This window comes from Lathyrus oleraceus, chromosome 5 (genome assembly GCF_024323335.1).
Source record: "Lathyrus oleraceus cultivar Zhongwan6 chromosome 5, CAAS_Psat_ZW6_1.0, whole genome shotgun sequence".
Lineage (NCBI taxonomy): Eukaryota > Viridiplantae > Streptophyta > Magnoliopsida > Fabales > Fabaceae > Lathyrus > Lathyrus oleraceus.
This window is the reverse complement of record NC_066583.1, coordinates 41,877,494-41,893,161: the sequence shown is the minus strand read 5'-3', so window position 1 is coordinate 41,893,161 and position 15,668 is coordinate 41,877,494. Positions and strand designations below refer to the sequence as shown.

General features: G+C 34.5%; 3 protein-coding genes across 9 annotated transcripts; 2 read left to right on the top strand and 1 right to left on the bottom strand.

The window, feature by feature from the left end:
* The first annotated feature begins 1,567 nt into the window (after positions 1-1,567).
* LOC127080302 (bifunctional nuclease 1) lies at positions 1,568-4,672 on the top strand. 2 transcript variants are annotated; one of them, XM_051020630.1, is made up of 11 exons: positions 1,568-1,770; positions 1,864-2,149; positions 2,572-2,742; positions 2,905-2,954; positions 3,076-3,132; positions 3,255-3,320; positions 3,409-3,483; positions 3,738-3,856; positions 4,006-4,097; positions 4,234-4,288; positions 4,373-4,672. In XM_051020630.1, exons 2-11 carry the CDS (start codon positions 1,870-1,872, stop codon positions 4,386-4,388), a joined length of 981 nt encoding a protein of 326 aa, XP_050876587.1. In that variant the 5' UTR covers positions 1,568-1,770; positions 1,864-1,869; the 3' UTR covers positions 4,389-4,672. The 2 variants fall into 2 exon arrangements, with proteins under 2 accessions (XP_050876587.1, XP_050876588.1); XM_051020631.1 differs by having other exon boundaries at positions 1,584-1,747.
* Positions 4,673-5,441: 769 nt separating this feature from the next.
* On the top strand, positions 5,442-9,071 carry LOC127080300 (phosphatidylinositol/phosphatidylcholine transfer protein SFH6). 3 transcript variants are annotated; one of them, XM_051020626.1, is made up of 14 exons: positions 5,442-5,638; positions 5,722-5,986; positions 6,304-6,403; positions 6,519-6,785; positions 6,954-7,031; positions 7,102-7,203; positions 7,325-7,374; positions 7,452-7,551; positions 7,663-7,761; positions 7,857-7,967; positions 8,060-8,195; positions 8,318-8,616; positions 8,744-8,818; positions 8,893-9,071. In XM_051020626.1, exons 1-14 carry the CDS (start codon positions 5,623-5,625, stop codon positions 8,899-8,901), a joined length of 1,707 nt encoding a protein of 568 aa, XP_050876583.1. In that variant the 5' UTR covers positions 5,442-5,622; the 3' UTR covers positions 8,902-9,071. The 3 variants fall into 3 exon arrangements, with proteins under 3 accessions (XP_050876583.1, XP_050876582.1, XP_050876584.1); XM_051020625.1 differs by having other exon boundaries at positions 8,723-8,818; XM_051020627.1 differs by having other exon boundaries at positions 5,493-5,638; positions 5,706-5,986; positions 8,723-8,818.
* Positions 9,072-9,130: 59 nt separating this feature from the next.
* Positions 9,131-12,619, bottom strand: LOC127080301 (inositol-pentakisphosphate 2-kinase). Of its 4 annotated transcripts, none has more exons than XR_007788014.1 (9): positions 12,344-12,618; positions 12,142-12,257; positions 11,853-12,062; positions 11,550-11,697; positions 11,150-11,190; positions 10,882-10,992; positions 10,113-10,686; positions 9,690-9,873; positions 9,131-9,468 (listed from the first exon to the last, which is right to left on the bottom strand). XR_007788014.1 is itself a non-coding variant. In XM_051020628.1 (9 exons), exons 2-8 carry the CDS (start codon positions 12,241-12,243, stop codon positions 9,730-9,732), a joined length of 1,353 nt encoding a protein of 450 aa, XP_050876585.1. In that variant the 5' UTR covers positions 12,244-12,257; positions 12,344-12,610; the 3' UTR covers positions 9,131-9,468; positions 9,690-9,729. The 4 variants fall into 4 exon arrangements, 2 of the variants coding, with proteins under 2 accessions (XP_050876585.1, XP_050876586.1); XR_007788013.1 differs by having other exon boundaries at positions 9,575-9,873; positions 10,090-10,686; positions 12,344-12,612; XM_051020628.1 differs by having other exon boundaries at positions 10,090-10,686; positions 12,344-12,610.
* Between the last annotated feature and the right edge of the window lie 3,049 nt (positions 12,620-15,668).

Genomic DNA, 15,668 nt, shown 5'->3' with positions numbered 1-15,668 from the left:
ATAATGCTCTTAATGACGGCATGGTGTGTCGCTTAAGAAAGGCATTATATGGTCTTAGACAGGCCTCGCGCAATTGGTACTCAAAGTTGTCCCAAGCATTAGTGAGGTATGGTTTCCAGGAATGTGAAGTTGACCATAGCCTATTTACATACTCGTGTGAATCTGTTTTCATAGTTGTGCTTATTTATGTTGATGATCTTATTGTGGCTGGGAATGATGCAAAATCATGTGTAAAATTCAAACAATATCTCAGTGAGTGTTTCCACATGAGAGACTTGGGAGGGCTGAAGTACTTCTTCGGTCTAGAACTGGTTCGTGGTCCCTCCGGATTGTTCATATGTCAAAGAAAGTATACCTTGGACATACTAAACGAATGTGGGATGCTAGCTTGCAAACCTGCATCTCTGCCACTTGCACCAAATCATAAATTAGCATTGGATTCGAGTCTTTTATATGATGATCCTTCAAAGTACCGCAAATTGGTGGGCCGACTCATTTACCTCACAATCACTAGGCCAGAGTTGACATACACGGCGCATATTCTCAGCCAATTCATGCAGGAACCTCACCGAGGGCATTGGGACGCATCAATGCTTGTCTTGAGATACTTAAAGTCTGCACCAGGGCAGAGCATTATCATCCCCAAAGACAATGATCTAAAGCTAGTTGCATATTGTGATTCTGATTATGCATCATGTCCACTAACCAGAAGGTCAATATCGGGCTACCTAATGAAGTTGGGAGCAGCTCCAATATCATGGAAAACCAAGAAACAGACTACCGTATCGAGATCCTCCAGTGAGGTGGAGTACAGAGCAATGGTGCACGCCACAAGTGAAATCATATGGATGCGAAGATTGCTCGCGCATTTGCAAGTGGAATTTGATTCTCCTACAATTCTACATTGCGATAATACAATTGTTATTCATTTAGCTTCCAACCCGATCTTTCACGAAAGGACGAAGCATATTGAGGTGGATTGTCATTTTATTAGAGAATTCATCAGCAAGGGAGTTATATTTATTGATCACAACAAGCTGGCATCTTCATAAAATCTTTAGGGACTAAGCAATTTCAGGAGTTATTTATCAAGTTGGGATCTCACAACCCTCAACCTCCAACTTGAGGGGGAGTAATGAAGCTGAATATTCTGTTGAATATTCTGTTGAATATTAGTTGGCATGAGTTGTTACTTAGCATTTACTTAGACAGATTGTTAGTATCAATTATTGATTTCCTCTATTAAGAGTCAATCCTTTATTTAGCCTCAGATTGATTTACTACCTTAAATAGGTCCGTTGATTGTCTCTTGTACAACTATATATTGCTTGTCATTGTATACAGAATATTAAGAAATTAAATAAAAATATTACGGTAGTTTCTGCATTTCTATAATTATCAAAATTTAAGGTCATTAAAGTAGAGTTTATAATAATTATTATTACTTTTGTTAATAGAAAAAAAGAGGCAAATGTCGATGTCATCTAGAGGATGAGAAACAAAAATCCAGAGGGGGCAAAATAGTAATTTCAATTTATGGTCTATCCAAAATTGATGATGATGCTTGCGGTGGAAGAACGGTTTATACTTTTTCTAAATTTAAATATCTTCATCACACAAACACAAACACAAGAAAATTAAAATCTCTTATCTTCTTTCTCATTCTCAGATCTTAATCTTCCCTCTTTCAATCACACCATCTGCATAATCCTTATCATATCTACCAATAATTATATCTAATTAAACGGTAATTCTAATTCATCTTTCAAGGTGCGATTTCAATTCCTAATTAATCTGATTTCTATGATCTAATCATTGATTTGATCAACAATTTAAATTAGGTCAATTTTTTTTGCTGTGTAGGTTTTGATGGATACAATGGTTTCTGTGAAAGGATCAACTGTGTGCAGTGTTCCTATGTCGTTGATTGGACCGATCAACGGTGGTGGTTGTAGTAGAACTGAATTTTGGGGATTTTCTGGTAGTACCAAAGCTAAACCTAATTCCCTTTCTTGCCATATTAATGTGAGAAAGTTGTGCAAAGCTGTGAATTGCAGTTTCAACTCGTCTTCTAATGGGAGTGGAAGTACGGCGGAGAATTTTAATCAAAATGATGAAGATTATGTCAACTCTACTATTCTTGAAGCAGGTATATATATGCTTTGTTTTAGCTACTTAAAAATTGTATTTTTATTGATTATGATGATTACTATTATTTTTAATGATGAAGAAAGATAAATTATTATTTTATGGAATTTAGAAACACAGACTCTTAGTTTAGCTACTAAAAATTTGTGTATGATTGGTTCTTCTGCACGCAGAAGGTGAATTGATTATGGTTAAAAGTGACTTGAATATAAAGTAATTTATGTTTGGATAGCTTTATGTAATGTGAGAGTAAATTTCAAATTGAAAATCACGTTTAATCAATTATGGAGGCAGAATCAACTCTCGGTGTGATCAATGTAAATGTATAGTGTGTTCTTTGTTGACAAGACCAGAAGGTTTGGGAACTTTGTTTTATTTTTATGGTTGTTAAAATATATTTTTTCTGATTTTTGTTTTGTATAGTTGAGGTTAAGAGTGGAGCTGATGGGTTCATAGTCAAAATGAGGGATGGTAGACACTTGAGATGCGTCCATAACAGCCCTCATGGAGGACTTCTTCCGGATTATGCACCACATCCAGCAATTGTGTTGAAGATGGAAGATGGGACTGGTCTACTTCTCCCTATAATTGTTTGTATGTCTTTTACTTCCTTTATGTTTTGTATTGTATTGTATTGCGAAGTTGTTTTGTATTGCATCCTATCATACAAGGATACTCTTTGGATACTATCTTATTTTGATGATTATATTTATATTTCTCTCCCGATGTAATTTTGTGGTTCATCTTCATTTGCAGTGGAGATGCCAAGTGTCTTGTTAATGGCAGCAATACGCAATGTTCAAATAGTATGTATTCGATTTTCAAATTCCAACGCTTTAGTACTAAAAATTTGGATTCAAATTGATTTTGCTTTTCTGTAACATATCCCCATGAACCAAACAACTAACTATCTGGTTGTTGTATCAGGCTAGACCTACTTTATACCAAGTAGTGAAGGAAATGATCGACAAGATGGGTTATGAAGTATGCTTAATTTGATCCATTTGCTATTACATACTCATAATCGTGTGTTTGTATTGTGGTCTTCCTTTATACTCTCATAATTTATATCAATAAGCAATTGACAAAATATATTTTCCATACAGGTGAGAGCTGTGAGAGTTACTAAGAGGGTTCAGGAGGCGTATTTTGCTCAGCTATATCTTTCCAAGGTAAACTTCAAACTTTCCTCCCCTGCACCAGGTCACACAAAAAGATACCCTGAGTTTTGTCTGACAGTATGACTTATACTTGTTATAGGTTGGAAATGAGTCGGAATGTATGAGCTTTGATCTTCGACCTTCAGATGCTATCAACATTGCCGTCAGATGCAAGGTAATTCATTCATACATGATCACACATAACTCATTAGTTGTATTCTCCTATTGCTTTGCTTGCTGGTTGTTGATTTGTGTAAAAATGTTGTTCAGCCAAGTTTCAAATGCCTTGGATTCACTGTTACAATGTTGTGGCAAACGTTGCCTATTTTGGAACCTGGAATTTTTGGATCAAATTACAATTATTAAAAATTACTATTAGCTAAACAAAACATGTTTATCAGAGATTTAACTGGTCCACCAACATTGTAGGTGCCTATACAAGTCAACAAGTATTTGGCATACAGTGATGGAATGAGAGTTGTTGAATCAGGCAAACTGTCAACCCAGTCCCCTGGTTCAGATGGCCCATTGTTTACTGAACTGGATCGGTAGGTTTTTGAAGATACATTTTAAGGCAGTATGACTTTTGTGTAGTGTAGTACTCCTAATCTTTGTTCTGGCCGTACTATTTTCATTTAAGCACTTTTTCCATTTTGAAAGACAAGTATTAACTTAAATAAAAATGAAATATTTGCAGACCAAATGGTAAACCTTGTGTTGAAACTAAGGAGTTCAATCTTTTGCACAACATGTTGAAAGCGGTTGTAGAAGAGCGCTATCAAGATGCTGGTAAGTTGTTTCTCCTCGGTTCATGCTTAAAATTGGGATGTATGTTTCACAAAATTACATTTCTTATGGATTGCAATATAAGATTGAACTTGTAAATTTACTATTCTCACGTCTCGTGCTTCTGATGCAACTCTAGCTTTGTGGAGGGACAGACTCAACCAATTCAGGGCAGAAAAGAAAGCAAATAACAGGTGAGGTTCTTTCATATAACAAATTGACAATGTCTGTGTCATAAAAACTTTCTAGCTTATTCATTTGGTTCTCTTTTCTTTCAGATCCTGGAGACTCTAAATTGTATATTATTACAAATCCAGCATAGAATGTGGATGGGAATTGGAAGAGCAGATAGCTGACATATCTTTTGCTTCTTCCATTGTGTATACTTTTAATATGTTTGTGAATAATTATGTGCATATATATAAACATTAACACTAATGTATCAGCATCATGAGAACCTTATTATGCTACTGTTAATATGTATTCTGGTTCATCCATTGGATGCAGCATGTTGCTGATGGTTCTGTTGTGTTGTATGAGTTACAGAAAATAAATAAACAAATTCTTGCATGTTTCTATTTTTTGTGATTAAAAATGTTCTCAATTCAAAATGATTGTCATTTTAGTAAATAAAATAAAATTTATTTTAAAATGACTATGAATGAATGATATGAAACTATTAGATTATTCATTTTAGATAAGATAAAATATAGACAAAGCTATCTTGTTGACTTTTTCTTGCTTCTAAGGCCAATCATTTAGTGTGCCAAAAGAAGGAATCTTTTGGTGGGAGTGGATGATATTCGAATGAAAAAGTTTTTTGGATAATTTTACTTATAATAAAATAGGTAGGTAATGTATTAAATTTGTATATTGGTGTCCTAAAATTACTTGCTGTCAAAAAATATTCTAAAGTTACTCTTTAATCAATGTTTTAATTAAATAACAACTTCAAAAGATAGTCAAATAATTATAAGTATTTTTCTTAAAATGTAATTAATGTATCAAACAATTTAAGAAGATTGCCTCAAATTAAGAAAGAAAAACAAAAATTAGTAATACACTTAAATCCTAAAAAACCCCAAAGGCATAAACGTGTCTTTTTCACAATCTCACACATATTAAGCAAAAATCCTAAAAAATACCAATTATTCAATATTTATATAAAATTTGTACAATAAATATGATAATAATTTTGATGAAATGAATAATATGACCATTGACTAAGACAAAGCCTACGTAATGTAATAAATTAAATAGTGGGTCCATAAAAACACAAAGTGGCAACTAGCAAGTGGCATAGTGATGTGAGATGAAGCATTCATATCCATAATATATAAAAAATATGTGATATATAACATTACTACTATCACTATAGAATGCCTAATATCTTTGTCTTTCACAACATTATCAATCTTTGTCTTTTGCCGACACCCTTTCTTGTTTGCTACATATTACATGATTGACTCACCCAAAATATATCATCAAAGCTTTTCAAAAAAGTTAAATTTTGCTTCTGCTTCTTGACATGTCTGAACTCCTTTGTAAGTAGTAATCCATTTCATTTCTTTTTTTTATTATTATTTTTAATTCATTTTTTCATGAATTTAGGTGTTTATTTTACTAGGCAAAGATTTAAGAAGAGAGAATTCAGAGGAAGATAAGTGGAAAAAAATGGGGAGTCTTAAAAAGAAAGCAATAAATGCTTCTTGCAAGTTAAGGCATTCTCTTAAGAAGAGAAGAAGTAGCAAAAGTGGAAGTAGACACAACTCACTTTCCATTGAAGATGTTAGACAAGTTGAGGAGCTTCATGCAGTGGATGCTTTTCGACAAGCACTTATTTCAGAAAACTTGCTTCCTCCAATACATGATGACTATCATATGTTATTGAGGTCACACACCCTTTTTCCTTACTAATTGTGTATGTTTAATATATTACACATTAGGAGTTTGTTTGGTTAAACAACTTAGTTAAGTGCTTATAGGGTAAGCACTTGTGAACACTTGTGTGTATTGCCAAATCATTTTTAAATGTTATAAGTTGTTTTTGTAAGCTATCATGAAGAACTTGTCGAAATATACTGAAAAAATTGTTTTCATAAGTTCTTTCAAACACTGTCTCAACTCTCAAGTGCTCATTTTAGTAGATAAGTTCAAATAAGTTATTTGTATAGTTCGAAGCCAAATCTATATAACAAACTTATTGTAGATTCTTGAAAGCAAGAAAGTTTGATATTGAGAAAGCAAAGCTCATGTGGGAAAACATGATCCAATGGAGGAAAGACTATGGTACAGATACAATTATAGAGGTTAGTTAACAATCTGATTCAATAAATCATGTTTCATTTGAGAATCTCAACATTGATTCTTCTTTTTAAAATTTGGTGTTTATACTCTAATATGGTTATGGTTGTTACTCTATAGGATTTTGATTTCAAGGAGTTGCAAGAAGTTCACAAGTATTATCCACATGGTTACCATGGTGTGGATAAAGAGGGAAAACCTGTTTATATTGAGAGGCTAGGGAAAGTTGATCCCAATAGGCTTATGCAAGTAACTACCATGGAAAGATATTTGAGATATCATGTGCAAACTTTTGAGAAAGCATTTTCTGTCAAGTTTCCGGCTTGCTCTATAGCGGCTAAGAGACACATAGATTCAAGTATCACAATTTTGGATGTTCAGGGCGTGGTAAGTTGTTCGTCTAAGTGCGTTTTTGGATTGACTGTGAATTTTGCTGAATCACAGTAGCACGCTGTGATTTTGCCAAATTCGCAGTCAATCTAACGAATGAACTACTGGCTACTAAATTTTACGACTATATAGTTTATATTTACTAGTCTTCCTTTTGCTTTCTAGGGTTTTAAAAACTTCACCAAGTCGGCGCGAGAACTCATTATCCAGTTGCAGAAGATTGATAGTGATTACTACCCTGAGGTATGTAGAATAAGAGAGTTTGGATGAACATTTCCATAAACTAGAAGCTAATTCAATTTTGACACTGCAGACACTTTGCCAAATGTTTATCATCAATGCTGGTCCTGGTTTTAAGCTTCTTTGGAACACAGTGAAAACTTTTCTTGATCCTAAAACTACTTCAAAGATTCATGTATGTGTTCATTACTTGAGTCATTGTTTCATGTATCAGATTTTTATAAGATTCCATTGAGGTAATAACCTTTTGTATTTTCCTGAGATAATGATGAATTGAAACTTGAACGTTCTATTAGGTTCTTGGAAACAAGTTCCAAAGTAAATTACTCGAGATTATCGATGCGAGGTAACTTCAAATTTAGTTTTGTCATTGGCATTACTTCTCAGTCTATTTGAAAATTCTGACTTGCTAAAGGTTCTCAGTGAGCTGCCGGAATTTCTAGGCGGAAGTTGCACTTGTGAAGATCATGGCGGTTGTATGAGATCTGATAAAGGACCATGGCAAGATCCGAACATTTTAAAGGTTTCATACGTATTATATAATCATAGGACTCTTGTTATTAAATTTTAATCTGGTTTTTGGTTTTACTTTGCATTTTATAGTGACTCAACTAGAATAGTTATGTGCATGCAGATGGTTCTTAGTGGTAAAGTGCAATGTTGTAAACAAATAGTAACCCTTTCGAGCGACGAGGGGAGGGTGATTGAATGTGATAAAACATCTTATCCGACGGTAAAGTTTATCGATGCTATCTTAGATACTGTATGATGATGAGATGTAATAGTTATCAGAAATCATCATTTGAGATTTTGTTTCTGAGAGCACAGATAAGTGGCTACACATCTACTGGAGAATCAAGATCTGAAGCTGAAGATATCACCTCTCCTAAAGCATATGGGAATTCTATGAACCCTACATTGACTCCGGTTAAAGATGAGGCAAGTGATCATACATAAATCATGAGGTTACAACAAAACAAAAATGTTGCGGAAAATAACGAATGTATACGACTGTTTTTATGTTTATCCAGGAAAATTTTGGTGATAAGGTTGTTCATAGCGGCGGTTTTCCTGAGTATGATGAATGTGTTCCCATGGTTGACAAGACTATAGATGTTGTATCAAAGGAGAAGCAGGCAACACCACAAAACTCGTTTGGGTCAAAAGGTTAGAAGAAGTTTAGTTTGCAGATTGGGATATTTCAATTTATGTAGCATTTATATTGGATGTCAATCGTCTTGTTGATAGTTGGTAGCAATCCTCATGACCTCTTTATGGCATGGATGCAGAAAATCTGCTAGTGGTAACTATGACTGTTATAGTGGGCTTTGTGTTTGCCTTTTTGGCGTTTGCTCGTTCAATAGCATTTCGTGTGACAAAGGGAGTAAAAAAGGAGGAACTCGCTACGGGATTGACAAAGACAGAGCTTTCCTCATCTTCTACCATAAAACGACTCAGTGAGCTTGAAGAAAAAGTTGAGAAGTTAGAGTCAAAACTCAATGTTATGCCTCCTGAAAAAGAGGAGCTGCTGAATGCTGCAGTTTGTCGTGTGGATGCTGTGGAAGCAGAGCTCATTGCTGCCAAGAAGGTAACTATTTCATTTCAAATCAAATTCTATATCACAGTATAATTTTGTTTCTTATGCTATTAGTGTATGCTAGATTGATCAGCAATTTGTTCTGTATGTAAAGCAGTGTGTTCAACTTTCTAAGCAGGCTTTGTTCGAGGCTTTGATAAGACAAGAAGAACTTTTGGCATACATAGACAGACATGAAAAAAGAAAATTCAAGGCAAGTCAGAGGTTAATGCTTTTTTTTTTCTAGTTTATCAATATATAAATAATCAAATTCTGTTTGTAAAGCAGTGCTGGTAAAGAGATGGTGTACATGACGGACTTGTTCGGTGGCTCTCTCTATGTGTGCGCGCGAGTGTATGAGGAGAATAGATTGACATGTACAGTACTATTGATTATGTATGTTTGTTTCTAATACAAATTTCATTTGACTTGGGTATTGAATAATATTACATCCACACATTTTTTAACTCAGCAACAAAAATACTATCAGAGAAAATATACACTAGTTTGCTTGAAAGATGAAAAATGGTACAAAAATGGCACGGTAATCGAATTAAGAACACAATGGAACAGACATATTCAGTGATAGCATATCATAACATCGCAACTCTAACATGGATTATGAGGAATATCATATTTTTTCTAACTCAACTTTTCCTTGGGATTCCGTCTAATCTACTCAATTTCTGTCAATTATTTGAAATATTCACACCTTGACCACCCACACTACACTACATAGTTTCACTAATCACTGTTTCGTTAATCACACCTTGAAACATCTAACTAACAGCTTTTACATTGGTATTAACTTCATCAACTTTTACCAACATCTTGAAAATCGCAGTTTTGCTTCCGCCATAGTCTCTGTCATACACAAGTGCATCAGTTATATAAAAACTTCCTAGCCAAAAGTCTGAGAATCAAAATGAATGAGCAAATAGTACAAAAGCATGTCCTGGACGGGAAAAACCTCGTAACAGCTTGAGAGATCATTGTATGGTATAAGTATATCATCAGTTAAGCCATGGCCAAACTAGGCCGACCAAAGGAAAAACCAGACATATCATCAAATTTCTTCTACTTACAGACACAATCTTCCTGAGTTTATTAGATCTCAATATGCAATTAAGATTCTTGCAAGTTTGTTGATGCATTTATTCCTCGATCCATTTTGATCATTTCGCTGTAGCAGCTTACTATCTTCTTGTCTAATTCATAATATTCTTCCATTTTACTCATTCGCTTCAAATCCAGGTCGATAAAGTGCACCTAATACAAGTTAAATTGCAGTTAAAATAAGATATAAAATGCAATGAGCACTGCAGCTGTTATTTTGTTGTATAAATAAGAAAGAAATGATATCACTATTGGAAAATGCAGTCTAAATCTGCCCCCCACAGAAGTGGAACCATATTAATCATCCTATGCACTGCCTACCATTGCAAAAATTTTAAACAAAATTTAAAAATGCAAAGCACTGCCTACCTTGAAATCAAATGTTTGCTTACTTGACTCAAGATATACATTATTCCATACGGATCCCAAATTCACCTCTTTGCTTGGTCTAAAACATATCATCAGACTGCAGTCTTTTGAAGTTGCTGCTATCAAGTAGTCCTTTACAATTCTCAAGCTTTCATCCAATGAAGCTGAATGCAAAGGGGTATATGTTTTCATTTGATCTTCATTCAACTCAGTGCACACCATGCACTGTTGATGAGTAATATCATAATAAGCATGTATAGCTCCCTCTATGTCAACATCATCAAGCTTTTGAACCTCCAAGAGCCGATCAAGGACTCCTGATATATGGGCAGCCTCGGCAACAAGAGTGAGGAAGTTCTCGGTACATAAACCATCATCAGCTTGAACGATGGACTTAAGTGCACCTTCAAATGCTTTTGCAATACACAAATTTGTATCTTCTGCACCACCTCCTAGTCCGCCAAATATGAGAGACCCATTCATGAATACACGGAAATTGTTTTGAGGTGTAGTAAAGAGATCCTTGATAGCTTTATGAATTCTTTCCTTGGATCCAGAGAACAGATCAAGTGGATTGTATTCACTTGGCAATGATATCTGCAAAGATAATGAAAAAGTATAAATCTCAAATTCAAGGGTTAAACGGGATAGTGTATATTGAAATGAAAATGTAATAAGATCGATGAACAGAACAGAAGGATGGGATTCTAAGGCTACATGATATGGCAGCAAGAAAAAGTATGCACTATGTAGAAACTGGACCACCATCAAGTTAGATTTTGTGGTCAGTACCTCTCCTTGATTCAATTTCAGGGCTTGGTGCATTTCAAAGCGAGTTACCCTCTTTTTGATAGCAGTTTCTTCAGATACAAATCTTGAAACAGGAAGAAATCCACATTTGGGCTGCTTGTTAAAAATAAGCAAGCGAACAAGAGGGTAAGAGGAAAGAAGTTAGATAATCCGTTAAAAATTTCAAAGCATAAAGTAGGTCATTGTCAGATTAGGTAAAATATAACTATTGGCTATCAGAGTATTAATGTATGACATTTTGAGAACACACCTTTATCTCAACAGATATGCAGGGACTAGATTCAAGATTACCTGAAAAGAAACAGGGATTCAAGAGGCAAATTAATTCATGTGTTTACTACATATTAGAAGGAACGGTATCAAAAACAAAAGACATGGGGGGCATAACTCAGGGCTTTCTAGCTGGAGTAAGATTGAAAATCTTGATAGAAAGAAAGTAAAATAGGGAGGAAAGCAATGCCGCATTCCACAATTATACAGGCACATATCGGGATAATATTATTTGAACTGAAGCAGAAATCCATTTAAGGGTTCAGTCTTTCTTTCAAAGTTTCAACAAACGCAGAGTTTCAAGGAACCAGGATTCAAAACCCATTGTGTGTGAAAATTCAAGAAAAGCTAAGCAAATCCAGAAAAAGATGTGTCATTACCATGGTCAAAGAGTGAATGATCTGACATGACAAGCACATAGTCACAACGCATGTCGACCTGGGCAGTATCAACTCTCCAAGCAGGACGTTGAAGAATAACATTCTTTTCAACCGATTCAAAAAATCCTCTCGAGACTTGGACATGCATCTATCAAGAAATTAAAAGGGTAGGTGGGAATCAGATAAAACATAAAGCAAAAGGTTGTTCATTGATGACCGAACAATTCAAGAATGATTATAAATAACAAAGATACTAAGCTGAATCTCAGTAAAGAAAATGGGCAATCGTAAGCGAATACATACACCAGCATCAACAAATTTGGAACCAAGCAATGGCTTCATAACATGAAGAACAAATAGCTGGCTTGCAATTTCGTTGTCAGGAGATGAAATGAGTTCATCAACATCTTTCCAGAGGTACCGTTCATGAGCCGTCAAAGCAGAAGGGCTGGTTGAAATCTCAGACAGTGAATCATTCCTTGAAGCTTTCCGTATTCGCATCACTTTCCCAATCTGAAAAAAAACAGCACACATTTCAGATTCCAAAAACAACTGAATTAATCAAGAAAAAGAAAGATGAAAAAGAACGCACAAATGCAGGAGATGATCCAATGTAAGAGAGCACAAGATTAGCAGCTCCTTCGCCTCTGTAAACCCAATCATCAGCCTCCTTCTCCTTTAGAATCACCTCCATCCAACCAGTTTAACCTGAAAATGTGAATGGTGATCGTTGAAGCATTTCATCGAACAGTAACAAGACACTCGAAATCAATTGAAGAAAAAGTTAAAAATACCTAGAACCGAAATTGAATCGAAGAAACAACAATACAATGGGTATTCTAGCGTGTGAAGAATCCAGTGCAGTAATTGTGATGTAGTTATCAAAATCTCAAAGTTTTCGTTCCAATTTTCTCAATCAAGAATCAAGATGCAACAAAAACAGCTTGGAAAATTTTGACGTCCCCTTTAACCATCCATGCACATGAAAAATTGTTTTTTACTTAAAATAAAGTTCCAACATCTATTAAATTTTTAATTCTTAATTTAATTTTGTAAAAAATATTTAATGTATCGAAAATGAATGGTACTCCATCCAACTCATACAAGTGTTATATTTCATAGATGTGTGATTCTTAAAAAAATATTAAACTCGCATTGATTTTAATGATAAACAAATACCATTTATTAAAATAAAGAAAGTAGTTGAATAAAGTGAAAAATATAAAAAGGATAAAATAATAAAAAATAATAATAAATATTATATTATGAGATTAATTGAAATACACTGTCAGTGTAAAAGAGTTTTACACCATCACTTAATTATAGGCGTTGGATATTAAAGTAATACAAACGGGTGATGGTGATGAACCGACGATGTAAAACTTTTTACACTGACAGTGTATAGTAATTAATCTCTTATATTATTATTATAAAGGGATAATTATATTGAAAAAATATATAACTAAGATATTTTTATGAGATTAAGAAAAAAAATTTACATTAATGTTTAGACTCTTAGAATTGAGAATGTATTTTTAATTTTTCAGTGATAGAATCTAAATATTTGATTATTCTTTATCTCTTAATTTCTGCATTTTCACTTTTCAATTGTTTAAGATCTCAAAAACCCTCTTATTTTGAAACTCACTGTGTCATTTTTCATCTAAACTTAGGTTGAATTCATCACATTTTTAAGTTTTTAATTATTAAACATGGGGTTAGTATACATTTGTTCAGATTTTCAATTTATTTCTATGTTGTTTTTCTTTCATGTTAGTTGCATTAAGATTATAGAATCTAAGCATTGTCCTACAAGTTTTCTGATTCTAAAATTTGAAATATTCCAATATTAGTTATTGGTTTTTTAATGTTTTTGTTAATGATTCAGAAATACACAAATCTCATTGCGTAAGGGGAAGAAGGTCTCATTCATTAACTCTGTTAGGCTGGAGCGTCATATGAGATACATAATTGAGAGAGGTGAACCTTCTGAGTCAAAACTAGAGGGGCCTGAGGTAGAGCATGAGGAGCCACAACAATAACAAGAGTAAAAGGAGCCCATTAAAATTGCTCATTGGATAGAATCATCGTTAAATTGTTTAAATGTGTTTTTTTTATTATTTGAGTTCCTCGCATAACTCATACACTCACACTAGGTTAAAGAAGCAAATTTGTATGCACAAAATACTATTTTGACCAAAACCAGCATAGTTGAATCAAGTCAAAAAATATGTGACTCAAATTAAGCATTTTGTTTAGCGTGACTTGAGTCATAAAATAACTTGAATCGAGTCATGAACAATTGTGTGTATAATTTTTTACAGATATTATCCTTTTAACTTTATGTTGGTGTCACAATTTTCCTTTACCGGTTAGTACATCTTACTTTTCTTATTTGAGTCCATCTTAATTCACCTCACATGGATTAGCGTCCCTCCACCTTACCATATGACCACTCTTATCGGCTCCGCATCGAGTGCTAGGTATTTTCCTTATGGGAAATCGTGTGCATTTAATATTATGTATCTCCACTTGTGGGATGCCTCAACTCTCCCTAAAATAACTTTCGCTTGACTATACTGAGGTTCTGAGTTATTCCTTGATGAATTATTTACTTGAGCCTTAAGCCTTTCTATTCATGATAAACTAACTTGTATTAACTTATGATAATTAAGCACAAAACTTTGGTTGTTCCCTCGGTAGGTCTTGTCCTCCTCTTTGGTTAATGCTAACATCGCACCTAACCAAAAGTGTATTCATACCCCCTTAAGAACATCTAATTATCCATGTGTTATCTTTACAATATCCTTCCTTTTCACAACCCTTCTTATATGAGTTCGTCTCCCAAGACTACCTCATTTTTTCCACGTGACGGGTTTTACCTACACTTCATACCCTACATCTTCCATAGAGAGCTCCTTTAATCTTGACGTGAATACGAGTCATCCGTGTGACTTGATGGTTCATTTGTGTACTACTATGTTGTTTCATCTTCATCGCTAACTTCCTAACTCTCCCCGAGTTGTAGGTTCTACAAGGTCTTAGTGAAACACTTCCCAAGCGTGAGGTGAACTTAGGGTTATCGACTAACAAAATGCTTACTAACATTCCATGTCACCTTACATTTTACGATAACCTTCTTGTTATCTAAAATGCCCTGTAGGTTGTCTTAACTGAGAGGAATAAGCTAAATCAGACAATTCATCTACTTGTACCTTAATTGAATCGTACTCATTCCATGTACGAGGTATACTAACCATGCAATCCATGATAATATCTTCGCACTTCCACTATGATATTCCCAATGGTTGTTTCATGCCACCTGGTTTTTGATGCTCGATCTTCACTCGTGGCATACTGTTTACTGTGGAAATTGGTAAACAATCGCTGGTCCTCCCTAAGCCTAAAACTAAGGGTTACTTACAGGATCAACCAGTTGATCCTAAGACATGTGCTAATGTAACTGGGTAACTCGTTCAATTCGACGGACTATTAACTTTATGAGAAACGGCTTCTGACAAAATATTGAACAAGCAAAGGTTTTTCCACACGAAATGATGATGCTATAGACTATGGGTGACTCGTGACCGACAACACTATAACATTCAAAAGACATACACAACGAAAACTCTTTTGGTGAATTCTATTATCGTAATAGAATTAGTGTCGACGGTGTAGACGACAACAAAAAAGGACAATTCAAACGTAAACGAAATTAAAACAAAGTGTTCAACGGGAACAATTGAAAAATAAGGAAATTGCATTGAGGTAAATGTGGTGATTCACGTACATATCACTCTTGAAAACTCTTGCTTCCTCACGCTGGGAGTGTGAAGTTTTTTACAAGTGATTTTGGTACAAAGTGAACACCCCGGAGTCCTCTGTGGGATCCCCTATTTATAATGAACTAAAGAGATTGTCTACAGGAAAAACTACTCCAAAAATAACTGTCTGTAGACAGACGTCGTGCTACACGATCTAAAAACTGCTCCATATCTTTGGCGCTTGTTCTCCTTGTAACTGCTAGTCATTTTGAATTTCAAACTTATCCCGCTCGGGTACTTATGTCGACACCATCCCCTATGTGTCCGATACAATCAAGAACTTCTTAAGTCCCAA

Excerpts from the sequence above, each read along its gene's own strand:
- LOC127080302 (XM_051020630.1), top strand. The coding sequence starts at position 1,870 with ATGGATACAATGGTTTCTGTGAAAGGATCAACTGTGTGCAGTGTTCCT. Across the intron at positions 3,321-3,408 it reads CTCAGCTATATCTTTCCAAG|GTTGGAAATGAGTCGGAATG; the intron begins GTAAACTTCAAA and ends TACTTGTTATAG. Across the intron at positions 3,484-3,737 it reads ACATTGCCGTCAGATGCAAG|GTGCCTATACAAGTCAACAA; the intron begins GTAATTCATTCA and ends CCAACATTGTAG.
- LOC127080300 (XM_051020625.1), top strand. Across the intron at positions 8,196-8,317 it reads AAACTCGTTTGGGTCAAAAG|AAAATCTGCTAGTGGTAACT; the intron begins GTTAGAAGAAGT and ends GCATGGATGCAG. Across the intron at positions 8,617-8,722 it reads AGCTCATTGCTGCCAAGAAG|TGTGTTCAACTTTCTAAGCA; the intron begins GTAACTATTTCA and ends TATGTAAAGCAG.
- LOC127080301 (XM_051020628.1), bottom strand. The coding sequence starts at position 12,243 with ATGGAGGTGATTCTAAAGGAGAAGGAGGCTGATGATTGGGTTTACAGA. Across the intron at positions 11,191-11,549 it reads TCATTCACTCTTTGACCATG|GTAATCTTGAATCTAGTCCC; the intron begins GTAATGACACAT and ends GTTTCTTTTCAG. Across the intron at positions 10,993-11,149 it reads GCATATCTGTTGAGATAAAG|CCCAAATGTGGATTTCTTCC; the intron begins GTGTGTTCTCAA and ends TTTAACAAGCAG.